The sequence below is a fragment of the Cydia strobilella genome, chromosome 8 (genome assembly GCF_947568885.1).
Source record: "Cydia strobilella chromosome 8, ilCydStro3.1, whole genome shotgun sequence".
In the NCBI taxonomy this organism is placed as follows: Eukaryota; Metazoa; Arthropoda; class Insecta; order Lepidoptera; family Tortricidae; genus Cydia; species Cydia strobilella.
This window is the reverse complement of record NC_086048.1, coordinates 4,223,314-4,242,440: the sequence shown is the minus strand read 5'-3', so window position 1 is coordinate 4,242,440 and position 19,127 is coordinate 4,223,314. Positions and strand designations below refer to the sequence as shown.

At 36.9% G+C, this 19,127-nt stretch overlaps 2 protein-coding genes across 2 annotated transcripts in view; one reads left to right on the top strand and one right to left on the bottom strand.

The window, feature by feature from the left end:
* Positions 1-1,412: 1,412 nt before the first annotated feature.
* On the top strand, positions 1,413-11,610 carry LOC134743476 (CDGSH iron-sulfur domain-containing protein 2 homolog). The gene is made up of 3 exons (XM_063676922.1): positions 1,413-1,591; positions 3,813-4,021; positions 9,300-11,610. The coding sequence occupies exons 1-3, from the start codon at positions 1,495-1,497 to the stop codon at positions 9,390-9,392; spliced, it is 399 nt and encodes a 132-aa protein (XP_063532992.1). The 5' UTR covers positions 1,413-1,494; the 3' UTR covers positions 9,393-11,610.
* Positions 11,611-11,662: 52 nt separating this feature from the next.
* LOC134743475 (uncharacterized) overlaps positions 11,663-19,127 on the bottom strand; it is a 31,326-nt gene continuing 23,861 nt past the window's right edge. The window contains exons 4-7 of the mRNA XM_063676921.1: positions 18,856-18,986; positions 16,822-16,972; positions 14,945-15,011; positions 11,663-13,567 (exon numbers count right to left, since the gene is read on the bottom strand). Of these exons, the coding sequence (XP_063532991.1) occupies positions 13,562-13,567; positions 14,945-15,011; positions 16,822-16,972; positions 18,856-18,986 (355 nt within the window). The 3' untranslated portion in view covers positions 11,663-13,561. The remainder of the gene's footprint in view (positions 13,568-14,944; positions 15,012-16,821; positions 16,973-18,855; positions 18,987-19,127) is intronic.

Sequence of the window (19,127 nt, the reverse complement as noted above, 5' to 3'; positions counted from 1 at the left end):
TAAGTGTACGGGTGGCGCAAAAAAAAATGAAATTAGCAAAATTTGTGAAAACAATTTAGACAAATATAATAAAATACATAAACTACAACTATCCAATAAATCATACACTACATAAATTAATACATACATTTTATATATAACTTATACCTATATATATATACGGGTATGTCGAGGTAGCCATAACAGTGAGTTTCATAGAGAGCACGGAAGGATTAAGACTTAGATAAATAATGTTCCTTTAAACGATTTTTAAATATAGAGAGGGATTTAGCACGTCTAATATCGATGGGCAGAGCATACCACAACCGAACTGCGCGAAAACTGAAAGAATTGTTGTAGACCTTTGAAGAAGAAGGAGGTGGGTAAAGTAGAAGATTTTGAGAGCACCTGACAGAGTTAAGATATTTAAAACGGACTTTGAGATAGCAGGGAGTGTTTGGGAGAAACAGTACGGAAAAAAGAAGATGAAGAATATGAGAGTCGCGGCGGAAACGGATAGGCAACCACTTGAGCTGCGTACGATAGCTCGAGACGTGGTCAAATTTACGTAATCCGAAAATAAACCTAATGCAAACATTTTGAAGCCGCTCGAGTTTATTCAGTTGCTCTTCTGTCAGATCTAAATAACTGATATCGGCATAGTCCAAAATGGGCAATATTAAGAAGATTAACTAGTTAAATAGTTTATTTAACTGATTATAATGACCGTAGAATTTTTAAGTACTTGTAGAATTATTTACGTTTACATTTCTGGGGTTCCGTAGCTAGAACGGAACCCTGGTCAGCCTCCTGGAGCAAGACGTCATTTGTGATTACAAAGTCCTCTCAATCGCGAATCGCGGCACGAATCTGCGAAATCGACTCCACATTCGCGTTCGCGGCTTCGCGCCGCGTAGTCTGGAGCGGACTTTATCTTCTTCTTCTTCTTTTAAAATTATGGCTTCAGCCCAGTGGGACTATTTCGCCAGTATCAAGGTATTGAGAGGTTTACAAACGACAAAAATTGTACGGTTGTACAAGACAGTGTACGGTGATTTGTTAGCTCTTGTAAATCGATAGCTAGACTTTACAAGAAGCACGTGGACTACCGGCCGTTGACTCCAAGATGGTGGTTAAACGCGCTTCAAAATTAATTCTCCATTCACTGCACACTACCACATTAGTTTACTGTATATTAAGCTATCGATATTACACTTTAAACAATATTAATAAGCAAAAAACAAAGTAATTAATCACGATGCTAACTATCAAGATGGCGCTCGAACCGGAAGTCCGAGCGGACTTTATATAAGTTGCCAATGCTTGTAATAAAATAAAAAAAAACTTCATTTGTGACGTATGTCAGCATTGACGTTTGTCATAAATTGTCATTGTCACCAGCGTTATTATCCAAATCCCAAATTTCATCTGTTTCTGACTACATACACCTAAAAAATCGTTTGCGTAATAATTTACGTGCAAATAAGTATCTTAAATTGATAGAAAAAAAAAAAAATGTATTTAGTGTCGAATTTGGTCAAAGTTACTATTCCTAACTACTTAGCAGGACTGCCAATTCCTGACTCGGTCGGTGGATGGTTTCGTCTCGGAGGTAAGTCCTCGTCTTGATTGTATCTGTATTGTTTGGAAACGTTAATCCCGTGAGCCTTACGCATCTTGATTACAATCCGAACGCGTGATAACTTCAGATAAAATTAGATAAAGAATCATCGTGCGTATAGTTCAGAAGATGACCTACTTTCAAATCGTTATGTTTGGTGTCCTATGTAGATAGAACAATAATCACTGCACGCTATCTAAAAATTAACAATTCAGGCAATTATGTTATTAACGAGACTAGCAATTAGTAATAAAAAGTGTTAACGAACTTATTTATTACATTAAAATATAATTGTTTGAAATACTGTGTTTTAGCAGTTAATTAATTTATGCAGCCATTATGTAATCACTTATGTTCTCATTTTGGGACTAAGTAACGATACATTCATCACTATCAAATTAAAGTTCTAAAGTAGGTCAACATTGTATTTCAAATATAGTTGGTCAAGAAAATCTTGTCAGTAGCAAAAGGCGGCAAATTTCACGCGCGAAGGAATATCGTCCCATAGAAAATTTGAATTCCGCGCCTTTTTCTACTGAAGACTTATAATCATAATCATAATCATAATCATAAATGTTTATTGCAAACCATGGTACATATGTTGTTACAGGTGATAAAGTTTCACATGGACCCTGACAGGGTATAGCACATATATTCTTAAAAATAGTTTTTAAAGCTAGTTCTTAAAACTAATACAATGGCGTGGAGAACAATTTTGCCTTTATACATGCTGGTCTTCCAGGAACTCTGCAACAGAGTAGTAGGCTTTCTGAATTAAAAGCGCTTTTAGTTTTGTTGTAAAAATGTTGTTAGTTGTGGTATTTCTTATATTTATTGGTATTTGGTTGTATATTATTATTTGCTTGACAATCACTTGTTAAGAATCAAGAATCAAATGTTTTATTCATGATAAACTTAAAACTAACAAACTTAAGCAATATGTCATGTAATTTTGCTACTTAATTTATAACAGATTAACATCTGGAGTTGCAGGCGTACATAGGCTATGGAGACTGCTTAACATCAGGCGGGCCGTATGCTTGTTTGCCACCGACGTAGTATAAAAAAAAAAACTTTGCAGGCTTGCACATTTTACACAACTCTAGATGTGCATGTGCAAGTAGCAAAAGTTTAGAAAAAATGCAAAAATTCTCACAAATTTCAGAAAAAATTCATAGGAAATTAAGGAAACATTTATTACTAATACTTATTCACAATTAAACTTACTTACTTCGTTCCAAGGTGTTTCGGTCACACGATATAAAGCTTCTGACTAAAGTAGCTGTATACATGGCTATTGTCCTGCCAAATCTCTTGTATGCCTCAGAAACGTGGTGCCTGTATCGTAAGCATATTCGCTCATTGGACAGCTTCCATCCGAGATGCCTCCGCGAAATTATGGGCGTCCATTGTTCCGACCGTGTTAGGAACACGGAGATCCTTAGGCGTGCCGATGTCGCTGGAATGGAGGCCTACCTAATGAGACGACAGCACACAGAACTCGACGCTAAGCGCGACGAGCTAAAGGCCAGACCACCTGTGGACATACGTTACAATTATGTCGGAGGGGTGCTGACCTGCAGCGAGTGTGGTTGCACATTCGCTGCAAAAATTGCCTATGTCAGTCACCTGAGAGCGCACCAGCGACGCTCTCAGTGGTAAAACGCAGTCGCTGTGGCCGAAATCGGCTGGGAGATGATGTGTACTTACCTAGGTTTTTTACAATAAATCAGGAGTTATGTTTTTATAGTACAAATCCCTTTAAGGGGGTTCACTCATGGTATGATTCATCGTTACAATCCGTGGTTACAGACCGATCCAAACGTCGGATTAATAGCGTACTTATGTTATTATCGTCAACGATTTACTTAATCGCAACAAAAACCCGTGCAATCATGAATATTGTAATGATAAATCGACATTGTTTGCGATCAACGATTTGATCGCAAACAGCTACAACCGATCGTCACAATTTTCGTTCGCAGGAGCACCACGACAATATCTCGCCCAGTGTTGCTCCGCAGGGCGAGGGTAAATGGAAAGGAAGAGTGGGAGTAGCATTGATATTTTTTGTGTTGTCCTTAGTTGAGCTCTCTCTCTCTCTCTCTCTCTAGCTTTTTTCTTCCTTTGGGTGTAGGCCTCTTTCACTACCCTTCTACAAACAAAATACACAGTTGAGCTCATGTTTGACTAATCAATTTATTATTTCCAGTGAAAGATTGGCTAGCCCTAGTCCCTCCAACGCTCGTAATCGGTGGCATCTCCTACTACTCGTACCAGACCATCAAGAAAGCGCAGGCCGTTGGCAACGAGCATGTGAACCACTGCGTGAGGAAGGACATTGACAAGGTTGTGGACTTCATTGATATTGAGGATATCACGGAGAAGGCTGTGCTGTGCCGGTGCTGGAAGACTAAAAATGTAAGGAAACAAATAATTTTACTATTGAAAATATTTTATTAATATTAATTGAAACCATCTGCTCACAGTCGAATCCGATAAGTCAAATAAATGGGCTGTTGAAATTAGAACTATATGACGTGCTTGGGGTTCTTAATTAAATTTAAAAATATCTAGACTAAATATTTATCCGATAAGTCGAATAAATGGGCTATTGAAATTAGAACTATATGACGTGCTTGGGGTTCTTAATTAAATTTAAAATTATCTAGACTAAATATTTATCCGATAAGTCGAATAAATGGGCTATTGAAATTAGAACTATAGAACGTGCTTGGGGTTCTTAATTAAATTTAAAAATATCTAGACTTATTTCACCGCTCATCAGGCATAAACAACCTTCTCGTCTTTATCTTTGGATTAAAGATAAGAATGGTTTTGTTGGTTTGTCTTATACCTTTAAACGAGCAATTCTTGTATATGACTTGACTATATTTATATTATATATTTCGGGGATGTCGGAAACGGCTCTAACAATTTCGATGAAATTTGCTTCATGGGGGTTTTCGGGAGCAAAAAATCGATCTAGTTAGGTCTTATCTCTGGGAAAACGATCATTTTTGAGTTTTTTATATGTCTCCCAGATATTAAGATAAGATAATTAAGTAGTGTTATAGGAAATAGGAACTAGGGAACAAGGCAAATTATTTTATAAAATCCCGCTCCCGCTTGCACGGTGTCATTGACCGCCGGCATCATGGGCGAGACAGCAATATAATTACGCGCGTGCGATAGAGATACCAACAGATGGGTCAATGTACACTCAGTGTCAAATACTCTGTAGAGTCTATAGCAATCAAAGTGGCCAAATAGTTCGGTACACCATACTAAATATATGGTGTACCGAACTATTTGACTACTTTGGTTGCTACAAACTGTAGGGCTCCCGGTATCCGTGTTACACGCCGAAACGAATACCCGTGTTCTTAAGCCCGGCGGTACTAAGAACCCGGTTTACACGGAACCGCCGGGATTCGAAAAACGTTTCGAAGGAACGTTCCCAAGAAACGTATCTCAGACACGTATCTCCGTTTACACGGGTACTTAAGACCGTTCCGAACGGGTCTGAATACTCCGAACCAGTTTGAGCCAATGTACAATGGTAACAAGGTCCACTTTCCACTATTATTATGTTGACTTCAGATGAATTCGTTTGTCGTACGATTTTTAAAGTAAAACTTTTATTCTATCGCCCCAATTTATTAAGTTAACATTAAAACCGCGATTTTAATACCGTAATTCGAGAAATAAAACTATGAAAACGGATTATATCGCGTATATTGAATTTATAATACATCCCGACGTTTCGAACTCTTTACAGCGTTCGTGGTCAACGGGTGACCACGAACGCTGTAAAGAGTTCGAAACGTCGGGATGTATTATAAATTCAATATACGCGATATAATCCGTTTTCATAGTTTTATTTCATGAGTAACTATCGCGGTAACCGAAGACAATAATACCGTAATTCGAATTAATTTCCGAATTTTTTTAGTTAAATGCCTACAATCCGAAAAAAGTTTCACTTGCATCGTGGTTTCATAAAACCGCACAATTACTTTTTTTTAAGTTGTTTTTAACCGTATTGATAAAACATAGGTACTGAGCCATCTTCCTATGTTTAATAGTAGGTATATATATTTTTTATTTTAAACTATTTATATCATTTAATAAAACCGATTGCTTCTAAGCTAATTACATAAATTTGATATCGATCATAGTTTTTTTTTTTATAATTACATTATGGTATTGTATTTTTTCGTTAATAATAGGTGTGCAGACAGAATACAATATTTATTAAAAATAACAGTTTAATTATTTCGTGGTTATTTTTATGTCGGGTGTATTACTGCTTTGCGAAAACGACAAACCTGCCAACGGCGCAAAAAAAGTTAGGTACACAAAAGCGGGATTATCGAGTAATCATGCTCAAATGAAAAGCAGAATTTTACCCAAGAACCATAAAAACCCATACTACCTTGGATAACTTGCGATAATATTGCTAATTACATTAAGATAGATCTTTAAATTGGTAATCGTTCATATTTCACTTTGGTCACTTTCTCACTAGCGTTCAGGTAATAAACTTAAATGGTCCATCCATCCATTGTTTTCCAATATCCTTTTGTTTGTCATCGTCGAAAACATGTAGGTTCCCAAACTATTATCACAAGTGTCACCGCGAATTATAAGCTTTATGTCGTTGTAATAAGGTCAAAACATCTGCACAAGAAAATGTTTTCTATTGTTTTGTAGCCGCGCCGCACTAAAAAGCGTTTTACTATGGTAAGAGGTACCTAGAGCAAAAACAATTAGAATTTATTGAGAAGGTGCAATTTTATCAAGTTGATTTAAAGTGTTTATTAATAACTAGCGACCCGCCTCGGCTTCGCATGGAGAGTCAAGCATAATAAAATACATTCTGTAACAAGTATTCACATCGGAAGCCCAATAATACTAAGACTTCCATCCACCTGTCTGTCACTACTCACTAGGCTGTATCTCATGAACCGTGATAGCTAGACAGTTGAAATTTTTACACATGTATTTCTGTTGCCGCTATAACAACTAAAATTTAAAATTAAATTTTGTACGGAACCTTCGGTGGGCGAGTCCGACTCGCACTTGTCCGGTTTTTTTAGAAGTTAATAATGGGTTAATTTTTCTTAAAATATAGACAGACAGCCATCGCGCACTTTTTTGTAGACTTTTCCACCATACATTGTGTCGTTATATCTCAAATAGATTGGGCAGCGTTTCCGATTAAGCTCCTGGCCAGCGTGATTTTTTCTAACTTCATTAGCAAACATCGTCATATTTCTACCAATTTAAACAAAACCTTAACAAAATATACACATAAACATTCCCAAAGAAAAACTTCATTCATAGGTGAGGTCTGGTTATCGCGAACATACAGACAGACATACGGACGCGGCGGGGGACTTTGTTTTATAAGGTGTACCTACACTACATTATATGACAAGAAATACAATTTCATATCATGTTCTCAAATTAAACTAAAAATAAAGAAGCAAGTTAAAAATGTATTTTTTTATAAATACTTACCTAATGCCAATTTCGAACATTAGTTTGACTTCCTGCCTACATACTGAACTCGATGGTTCTAATATATATTTTTTTAAATAGGTACTAGCAGGTTTTTACTTTATTTTATTGCTAACCCGCAACGTAAAAAAAGCAGCTATTTAAAGTGCTATATAAAATACTACTTTGATAAGAAGCGTGAATACTCGTAATACCTATTGCAAGCAAAAACTACCTGCTCAAGAAAGGGTTTTCTAAACCGTTTATTGAATTTTGACTCTATGACCCACGGAATAAGGTTAAATATGACAGAAACTCGTCATGAATCTTTTGTCTATTCATTTGTAGCTGGCGTTCGTTCCTTCGCTACTATCGTCAAGGACGTGTCCGGATAAATAAGATACGTATCTTCGAATACCCGTTTATCCGTGTACACGGGTCTTAACTACACGTTTCTTAATTAAACGTGCGGAACGGGCCAGAAAACCGTTTACGTATTATTCGGAAACGGGTATTCGAAACGTGTAAACGAAACACGGATTCGACCGCGAGCCCTACTACAAAGATTGACGCTGAGTGTACGAAATTCTTCACGATTAGCAACCTTACTTTACCGTCAATGGCAAACCCCCGGATTTGCATACTCCACTTTCAGAAACCATGTTGATGATGTGTGTTTTTAAAACCGGGACCCTATTACTAAGACTCCGCTGTCCGTCTGTCTGTCACTAGGCTGTATCTCATGAACCGCGATAGCTAGACAGTTGAAATTTTTCACAGATGATGTATTTCTGTAGCCGCTATAACAACAAATACTAAAAAGTACGGAACCTTCGATGCGCGAGTCCGACTCGCACTTGGCCGGTTTTTATTAACTTGCAATGTACCTATGTATGTATGTACGGGTCAAATCTTGCAAGTTAAATTTGATCCACTTCCCGACTTCTAATGACGCTGAAAATTTGCATACATATGTAAGCCGGGTGACTATGCAATATTATGGTACCATTGAGCTGATCTGATGATGGAGACAGGAGCTATGGCTATAGGAACTTTGCGATAAAACAACACAACCTAATTGTGTTTGGGGTTTTTAGAATTGTCTCAATGAGTATTAGTTGCCTGTGGAAAGAAAAGTACAGTCAGAGACAAAAGCTTGTACCAAAACTGAGATTTTTGCTTAAAACATATTGATATTTACATTTTTATTTACTGTCACTTGCCTCGCGTTTTAGTTGCCCTACGCAATTCGCAAAACCAGTACTTTGTAGGTCCGTGGTTGTACATTTAAAGTGTAATTATGATACATCCGATTTTCCAGTCCAGCGATTATCTGGAGCATCAAATTCAGTCAAGGTTTTTTATATCCATTATGCATGAAGTCCATTTGGCAGGTGTGAAAATACTTATTTTCTGTCTACATTGTTAAAGTGGAAAGTTCGCAAAACATTTTTTTTGCAGTCACCAATTCTTCTAAATACAGAACTAAGAAAGAAAAGAACCACTTAACAGAAATAAGAAAGACGCACACTAAGAAACAGAAATAAGAAAGAATATGTTAATTAGCTTTGGGGTCCTGGAGCGCTCCTAAATGTTTACGTAGTTTCAACCACCGATTATTATTACGTTGTCGATTTTTTTTTCCGTTAGATTTCGATAAAATTTTGTGAATAGATAGAGTTCCCTATTCTATACACTATAAAGCGCAACTTCACCGTATGTCCTAAACAATCTTTCTCCGAGTTACGAAAAAGTATGGTATTCTAGTAGCTCAACTAAAAATGACATGGATTTTTTTTCGGGACAAGTTGTGATTTCGTTATTATTCCGCCAACAATGATGAGTTCTTTAAACCAGCTAAATTTTATCCAAATGTGACGAAAAAGAAATCGACAACAAAATAAAAATGGGCACTTATGAAACTTAAACAGTTTTAACATGATTTCAAATACAAAAACGGGACAAGTGCGAGTCGGACTCGCCCACCGAGGGTTCCGTATTTTTTAGTATTTGTTGTTATAGCGGCAACAGAAATACATCATATATGAAAATTTCAACTGTCTAGCTATCACGGTTCATAAGATACAGCCTGGTGACAGACGGACAGCGGATTTTTAGTAATAGGTTGCCGTTTTTACCCTTTGGGTACCCTACCCAAAAACGAATGATTAATAAATGATGTAATCTGTTCCAGTGGCCATACTGTGACGGTACGCACGCCTCCCACAACAAGGAGACCGGCGACAACGTCGGCCCCGCCATCGTCAGACACAAGGCAACCAAGTAAACTGCACGCGGACATTTATCTGGAATCAAAGCCGGTTAGGTTGCCTATACACATATCCTCCTAAGGCCCACGGTACTACCTGTACTACTATAATGACATCTATCTAATTTAAACCTTTTTCAATGGGGTTGGCAACTGTCAAAGGTTTGCAGAGCCAAGGCGCCATCATAGCTTGCCCCTTTTTCTATGAGATTTGGCTCGCATTCAGGGCATTAAAAAAACAAAAATTTGATACAATTCTAGGGATTGACAGGGCAAGCTATGGTGGCGCCATCTGCTAAACATTTCGACCGGCCAACCCCATTGGAACATTGCATTTCTTTCGTTCCGTTCGATTTCAAAACTAAATAAATTTAACCATATGGCTTTCACTGTTGATTTCTAATTCAACTGGCAATTTTTTTGTATGGTGGGCCTTAGGTGGATATAGTCAGTTGCTCAAACGTTACAGGCGGTAGTTAGTGTAGTTTTAGGGCATTAAAATGGTACAGATGAAGATGCATAATAATGGTCCATTCAGTAGCAATATTAGCAAACGAGATTACGCGCCAAAAGTACTTACAATTATCTAATAGCTTAACAACAAAAAAAAGGCTCTATAAGTATAGAATTTAGCGAAAAGGATCCATCCTCAAAAAATTGTCATTTAAATAAATGACTCCTAAACTTCAAACTTTATTGACAGTTTTTTGTGAATTGTAACATCATCATCATATATTTAAGAGTCTCTTGTCGGTGGAGCAATTTCCATGTTTCGCGGTCCTCTGCCTTCTCTTTGACAGCCTGATACGACACGACGTTGAGCCTTTATTTGATGTATGTATGCTCTCCTTGGTCTTCCCTTGGTGAGTTGGATGCTTTTCCCGTCCTGTGTGAAACAATTAAAGTGTGGCAGATGCTTTTGAACTCGATCTGTAGAGACACAACACCTATGATCTCTAGTTGTAAAGAGCAGATATTTTTTATTTTAATTTTTTTTTATTAAACTTTACACATAGGTTAACAGTATTACACCAAAGCACTTATGTGGTATCCATATTAAATTAAAATATTAATTAAAAAAATTACATAAATCAATAAAAAGTTAAATATATCTGCTATAAGGCATTAATGCTGACCGCCCATATCGTTAAACTTTTGGGAAAACCTGTCGATTTTTTCTTCTTGATGTCAAAAAAAGTATGCAATAATTTTAGGCATTTAAACTGTTATTACGAGTATTATGTTATTTGATAAATGCAGCGAAATCTTTTTTGCAAAAAGATAGCAGGTACCGTAAAATCAGGTAACTTTAGTCCACAACTTACATCTATGGTCCTAATTCAAGTTTCAGTAAAATATGTATAAGTATTTTTCAAAGGGTCTCTATTGCTTGACATAATTATTAAAGGTCATAATGTAATGATTAACATATTATCAATAGTCATAATTTGCTTTTTCTCAGAAACGGGTAACTTTTCAGGATTGCCATAAAACAAACCTAACCTAACCTATCTATACGATAACCCGAGGAAAATCCTGAAAAGTTAACGGTTTCAGAATTATGACTAATAATAATATGACAATCATTAGGTACATCATGACTTTCAATAATTATGTCTAACAAAGGGACCCCATTTTTCAAATTATGTTGAGTAAGTATATATAATATAGAAAGAGCATTAGTGTATTTAAGCTCCAAAATAAATGTAACGAGTACAAATCATAAAGGCTCGTTAAGAATCAACTTTAAAAACTGGACCATAGTTATACTTAAGGACTATAGTTACCCGAGTTTACGGTACATAACTTAATTTTACAAAGATATACGAATAATAAGGTACATAAGAACTTAAGTGTAACAGTGTATCAAACAGGTATGATCCAGATATATGTCTATATTATTTATAAGAGAGCTGTTGGACTAATTAGAATAAATGGTACCTAAATGAGCATCTAATCACAGCTTAGAAATAGATTAGAATATAAGTAGAAAGTGGTTTTTTCGAGCTTATATATTACGACAATAATTTCGCGCTCCTCGCAAAAAGTCAATATGAGTTTAGTAATAACTTTGGAGGATTAATCTTTGTATCGGTTAACATGTTGATTGGACTATTTAAATAACTAAGCGAAAGTTGATTTTGTCTTGCATTTTAAGATAATTTTTAAGCTTTTTTTACTCTTGTTTTTGAAACTGTTCACTTTGAAATAAAGTACGGATTGTTATTGCTCTTAATATATCGTTTCATTTAAATTTCACTCCTGTGGGTGTTGAAATAAGACACATATTCTTAGTAAATACGTTTAATAGGCTCCAAAATGCTGGTTTCTTACATTAATCACATCACAGACATGTATTGACTTTATATTACAAATAAATAACATTCCTCATATGCCAATCTAATACGACTCACTCCAAATACAATAAGGTATCCAAACGTATGGCACAACATAACATTCTGTCGAGGTCACAATACCATAGTTATTTAAGTATAAGACGAAACGAAACCTTATTTTTATAAAAAAAAAACTTACTAAGAAATATCTACCTGGAACTATAGTGTAGTTTTGTCTTATGTAACGCCGCTTTTCACAATTTTTGGTTAAACTAAACCGATTAAGCCCCCTGCCACGCAGTCAACTTCATTCATTAGTACAATGAAATGTTGACCTAGGGGTCCTAGGGCATTCTAGTAAAGTGTCGACTACGTGACGTTATTATTTATCACTTCTGATAAAGCTATGAAGTCGATATTTGGCATGATAACGTCTGACAACTTATCTTTAAATATAATACAGATTTCTGCGGGTTATTAAGGTAGCTTCCATACGCGTTACGTCCCCGACAAAGTAGACCTTTTTATGGAATGCCCGACCTGTCCTTTTAAAGGTAGAAATAGAGCGCAGACTGTACCTAGCTGTACTTTTGCTAGCTGTTTTGGAGACTTAGAATAGGGTAGACCGAGGAGAACCGGATCACAGTTTGAATCGAATCATGATGAAAAATCCGTTGATATTTGAAATATTGCATTGATATATTTGAATGCACTAAAATAGCGCTGTACATGTCTTGTGTTAGCTTGCGACGCCAGTCATAAGCAATATTTTCAATATCAACTTTTTTTTAGTCTGACCCGGTTTGCCCTGTGATCCAATTCGCCTCGGTCTACTATAACTTAGTTTGACTCTAGCAAACTAATTATACTCTTTGCATTAGGGAAAAAATATTAACAACCCCCCACTAGATGTTAAATTAAATAGCTGTTCAGATTTACTGTTGAATAACTTGATTCCTGACCTACTGTGAAACCTTTTCATATTTTATACGTTTTTTAGGCAATGCTAATGATAGCATTACCTACATTGATTTTAAAAGTAAAGTTATTATGATTATTACACTTTAGTTACTGTGAAAAGGTTCTAAGGGGGCTCACAGCTCACAAATCAGTTTGTTCGATTGTAAATACGTATACAAGTTCGGTTATATAGAAAACACGCGACTGTTCGTTTTTTAGTGTTCCGTGCAAAACTTCGTTTTGACAAACGGAACACTTATGGGATCACTTCGGTCTTGCAAATCAGTTAAATGCGTTTTTCTCAGAGACCGTTAGACATAGATACCTAAAATTTGAAACAGTTATAGCAATTACCACCACTAATATTGTAAATAGGTCAAAACCGCTTATTTCTTATTTTAGGGGGTCATTTAGGGGGTTGAGAGGGGTAACCTGTTTTTTATTTATAGCATTATTAAGCCTCAATTAGTTATTAATCGTTTGTCTTAATCAGTCTTTATGACTTATGTATTTGTAAGAAAGGGATAAAACATAAATTAACTTATTAATTAAGGCTTGTAAAGATTTATGATAGAATTTTATTAATGTCGCGTCGCGAGTACCTATTACTGGCGTCTATCTTTTAAAAGTTATATAATGCTCTTTATATCTAAACTAATGCAAGATTCTGGGCTTAAGTGATTCTTAACTAGTTTAGTACGTCCACAATAAATTTGATCAAAAGCAATCTTAAATAAATGAGTAGACTTAACTTTTGACAAAAAAACCTGCGTTGGTACGTTCTTCGTTGCAAAAGTTAACAATAATGTTGTTTGTGTTTAAGACTATACTAAACAAATTCAGTCTTGAAGTAAATTCCTTTAGAAAAATATGTTGCCGTCCATCAAGTCTTCACAGCTGAAAAAAGAAGGAACACATTAGAAGAGTAAGTACCTAAATAAAGGACCAAAACGAGATGAGTCGTGGCAATCAGTCAGATTTGTTACCTATTTCTTCTTTTAGAGTTCTGTACCCAAAGGGTAAAAACGGGACCCTATTTCTAAGACTCTTCTGTCCGTCTGTCTGTCTGTCCGTCCGTCTATCTGTCACAGTTGAAATTTTTACAGATGATGTATTGCGGTTGCCGTTATAATTTTTCTTTTTATAAAATACATTGAAAAACAAAAAAAACATTGAACTTATTATCAAATCCTATTTCTGTCTCAAGAGTCTCAAAGACAAATCTAAAATCATCTCGCACGTTAAAATCAGTTATGTTGAATGAGCAATAGGTGTGCTGCTGCCTTTGGTACAGTCGGCATCAATTCCCGTAATCGTAATTACGAGCAAGTGTGTTGAAAAAAACCGGCCAAGTGCGAGTCGGACTCGCTCACGAAGGTTTCCGTACCATCACGGAAAAAAACAGCAAATAAATCACGTTTGTTGTATGGGAGCCCCATTTAAATATTTATTTTATTCTGTTTTTAGTATTTGTTGTTATAGCGGCAACAGAAAATTCTACTGTCTAGCTATCACGGTTCATGAGATACAGCCTGGTGACAGACGGACAGCGGAGTCTTAGTAATAGAGTCCCGTTTTCACCCTTTGGGTACGGAACCCTAAAAATTATTATGGCAAGTACAACTCAATACTGACATTTGAGCTCAGGGCCGTCAGAAGGCCTACTACACGACCGTCGATGATCTAAAGCCGGGATCGGCAACCTTTTAGCAGCCAAGGGCCACATAGTAGTTAACGAAATTGACGCGGGCCGCACTTTGTTAATATTTATGACTTTATCAGGTATTGTCGTTTGTCAAAATTATGTACAAAATAGCCCAGGAGGCTCGCGGGCCGCAAGTGAGAGGTTCGCGGGCCGCATGCGGCCCTCGGGCCGCCTGTTGCCGACCCCTAATCTAAAGTTTCGTTATCTGCTTCTCTATCGCTTTTGCATATATTTGAGCTTCTTGCATTTTTGATGTTTGTGGTAGGCCCTTCTGACAGGCCTTGGCTTTACTTTTCACTCTTTATATCAAAGTAAGTAGGTAACGATGTAGTGCATAATTGTTTTCCATCGTACGGAAACGTACGAACGCGTCTTGCTATTTCAGTCAGTGTCAGTGTGGTGTCAGTACAAAAAGTACCGAGGTTGGCTGAAGTAGCAGGACAAATACGAAAGTTTCCGAGAAAATACGATGGAAATCAATTTATGCACTGTATCTGTACTACTTATTTGAGTGTAATAGATCTGATTTCTACATATTATTAAAGGCTAATACCCATTATTTATCTTACCTCTATCCTTGTTTCTGCAATATTTTCCTCATTTCTAAGTAGTTCGTGCTTCAAGCCGTTTCTCTTCCTGAAAAGTAAATTAAAGATAAATACCATTGTCATTTGTAATATTTACTTAGTTAGTGAGCTAAATAAATAATGAGTTAGACAATTATTTGGACGAACCACTTTCCTAATTTACATACATAAAGATAAGAGTAGTGACTAATGGTAAGTATTGAAATGTTGGGCTTAACGCACTAAACGTCGTCGTTATCGTTAAATGTGTTGTTTGTTTAATTTACTGTTTCATGTCATGGTATAGTGAACGAGCATATATATAGCATGTTTCACAAAAAGGTGCAGTTTTACTAGTTTTTAGGGTTTCGTATACTTCAAGAAAAAGTGACTAAGGCCTCCAGTGCCCAATGGAATCGTACCAGCGTCCTGTGCATTCGCGGCAGATGCCTAAACCGATCGACCACCTGGTATAAGTCTAGATTGAATTGAATTGCTGGCCCTCCGCCCTAGCATGTAAGCGTATGTGTTGTTGCACACGTTGTAGGTTCTATATTTACACATCTACCGGGACCGGGCACGAAACAGGCTTCTTTGTGCGACCCTCGCCACGGCTCGCTTCCGTCACTGACCGCTTCCTACGTACTTCAGGAACTCTAAACTGACCTTCAGTGGACCCTATGTCCTAGCAATAAGGATTATAAATCGTCAGTTGACAGCGTGGACGGCGGTGACGGTACATATCGAGTTTCGAGTCCTTTTAATACCCTTTTAATACTAAAATGTCGTAACTACACTTTAAACTTGAGCGTTTACTATGGAAGGAATACTTTTTTTCTATGGAAGAAATGGCCATAACAATGCCTTTATAAATAAAACTTTTTAAGTCATTTTATGACCACCAGTGTTTTGCTTGGGCATTTGAGACTTTAAGCTCTAGGTTTTAAGGAGCTCGATTTTCGGTGGAACGGTATGACCGGACAAGATACTGAGATAAGATCCTGCTTATGTTAGGCTTCGCTTTTAATACTTTTAATACTATACTAATACTAATAATAGGTAAAGCGGCTACCTCCTTAACTACAACTGAATAAATATTAGCAATATATTAAACTAGGTAACTGAGTTCTTAACAATGGTTTTCACTGTCAAACTGTCAAGATACTGAAGTATGAAATACTAAGAATGTTTCAGAGATTTTATACATAGGTATTTGTATAGGTACGTTGCTTTTGTTCTAATAAAGTAGGTACACTAGGTACCTATGTATCTTTGTATGAAATAACGAGCAAATTACGCGAACATAGCTCTTAGACAATCTCTTTGTTTAGCTAAATACGTACAAAGTTAGTATTGTGAATCACCGAGTACAATATAGAAGAACAAACTAATGTATCTAAACTAGTCGTGAGTAACTTTCAAAATGAAGGTCGTTGTGTAGCTATATGCTGGATTCAGCGAAGCATCTTTAACCCCATCTATCACCAGTATCACAAGATGTGAGGCGGAGGCAGGCGACCAAGGCGATTATATCGTTTGCGGTGCCAATGGGCAACACTACAATTACATAGCTTGTCAGTATAGTTGGTTCTCACAAGTATCACCTCCAGACCACGAGTGAAGATGAACACCGCGGTGCCGATTGGCCTCACTATAGAGTCGGTAGTCACAAATGAACACCGCGGTGCCGATTGGCCTCACTATAGAGTCGGTAGTCACAATCTTCCTCCTCCAGACTATGAGCGAGGTGTACCTATGCGAGGCAGGCGATATTACTGCATGTGACCATTTAGGACGTAGATACGATGATGCCTGCTGCGGTGCCGTTGGGCATCTCTACATTACATAGCTTCCCTGTATAGTGGGTATTAGGTACTCACAAGTATATCCTCCTCCAGACCACAAGCGAGGTGTACGCGAGGCAGGCAATGCTGCATGTAACCAACACCATGATGCCAGCTGCGGTGCCGATTGGCTCACCCCGCGTCGTGAAACGTTCCTTTGAATCCTTGCGGACTGTGTCGCTTGGCCCTGCAATTAAGAACAGAATGTATTGTAGAAGCGTAAGGTAGTGGTTAGAGCCCTACGAAGTTACGACGCTAAACATGAATTTATCAGAGCCTTCAGTTGCCCCATGGGGGCACTTTCCCCAACTGACTCCCTACAAGTTGCAGTTGGGATGTAGTTCGGGTAGCTACTTAGGGTTAGGTGTTTATGTTTGATTCTACAACAAGTTTAACATTATCGACAGTTGTATGCATTAAAAAGCTTGGGTCGATGTCCACAATATGAGTAGGTGACTAATTAGCATCCTCACAATAGTCACAATTATAAGTACAAAAGCTTTCTAACGAAACGGTTTCGAAATGCTCCTTCACTTGGGTGGTCGTGTTGTTAAGCTAAGTCCGTCTAAGCTAGCTTTGCACCGATTTGAATAATAAATAATAATAAATAAATAAATTCATTTATTAAGGACCAACTTGGATCAATTTGTGTTAGTGACAGTTTTATCTTAAGGCTAATGTTAGTATATACATAATTATTTACTGACTAGCTAACTATATAAAAGTTACAGTTACCTAGTTTAATAGAACAAAGTGATGAGTGACACTATAAACGATTGTCACACTTTGTCGTTGCAAATGCCAATTTAAGCAGTTATCTTGATTTGACTCTATGTAGTTTGATTTCTTAGTCGTAACATAGTATTTATTAAATGTAAAAATTTCGTAAATACGCTTTTCTTCGATGTTGAATTCTGTAGTAGACTTCATACTCATCTAATTAATTCCACAGCATCCCTTGTCAAAACGTAGGCGAAGTGCCGCTGCTATACTTAGAAAAGCGTAGGTGTTCGTTACGCATGTTTATATCAATGACGTCTCATTATTTGTTCGGAACAATAAACATAAAGCTTTACATCGACCGGGTTTTATGTAAAACTGTACTTTATTGACTTATAAACAAGGTTGATAATAGCACAAGCGCCTGCAGCTATGTCCACTTGAATTGTAAGTGCATTTTACTAAAGATTCACACGACAGGTTACTTTACGTGGGCGTTACGTGTTAAATATAACTGAATGCAAGCATAAGTTGATGCTTAACTTTCATAATAGCGTGACATGTTTGAAAGATGGCTAAAGTGGAGAAAAGTGTAAATACGGAGACTACTGAATAGCGGTAATAAAATACTTTAATGGGTATTTTTTGAGCGTCATCCATGTTAATTTAAGAGTTACTTATTGCTAAAGCTATATTGTAAGAGTTAATGGAAAGGCATTACATATTACTGTTATTTTATATCTTACATCGCATGCGTAACCTTTACCTACCACATTCATGTTTGGTTTAGTGCTTATTTGATTTCCAATCCAAAACAAGGTAAGGGTAACAATAGGGTATTTGACTACTAGTCAAATCAGTTTCTTTTTCGAACTGTCAAAACGATTTGCTACTATGGAATTTATATGAAACACTAGCATGTGACGTCACGATCAAATTACCTACCCTTTATAGTTTTATACGAGTTTTAAAATATAAATTGTGTCTAAAAATAACTGCTGTCTACGTTTCTGGTGCTTTATTTCTTGCATGGTGTAAAATAATTTATTTTAAATACAGTCAGAAACCCTATTCATGCTGTTCCATAATGGACACATCGCCTGTTCTAATATCAGCTACCGTCCTCCCATAAAACCATCTTTAAAAAGTAAGTCATCATCACGCTGTGGCAAAAGCAGTTGTAACGGCCGGTGCATGATGATAATGAACGTGGCTGATATTGGGGAAGTGTGGTCAATCTTAGGACAGGTTACTCTATTATCACGTTCTCTGGGGGTTGTCAGCTAGATCCAATGCGTTATTGATCGTAACCGATTGTTTTTTAACAACCACTGACATATATATGTATACCTTGCAAAAACTCTGCCTGCGAATCCGGCGGGCCGTCTGCGCGCGTGATCTCTTCATCCTCGGGGAAGGAAGGCAAGTCGATGTGTTGTTCGTTGTCGTCACGCGAATGCAGCATGTCAAACACCTCGGACCTGGAGAAAAGGTTTTAGTTTATTCAATGCTTGTGGTGGTGTTTTCTCATTAGATGAACGAGGCTAATAGGCGGCTCAGGATATTTTGTAAGTAAGTACTAAGTTTTGTCATCAACAACTGTACCAAATTGAAATTTCAAG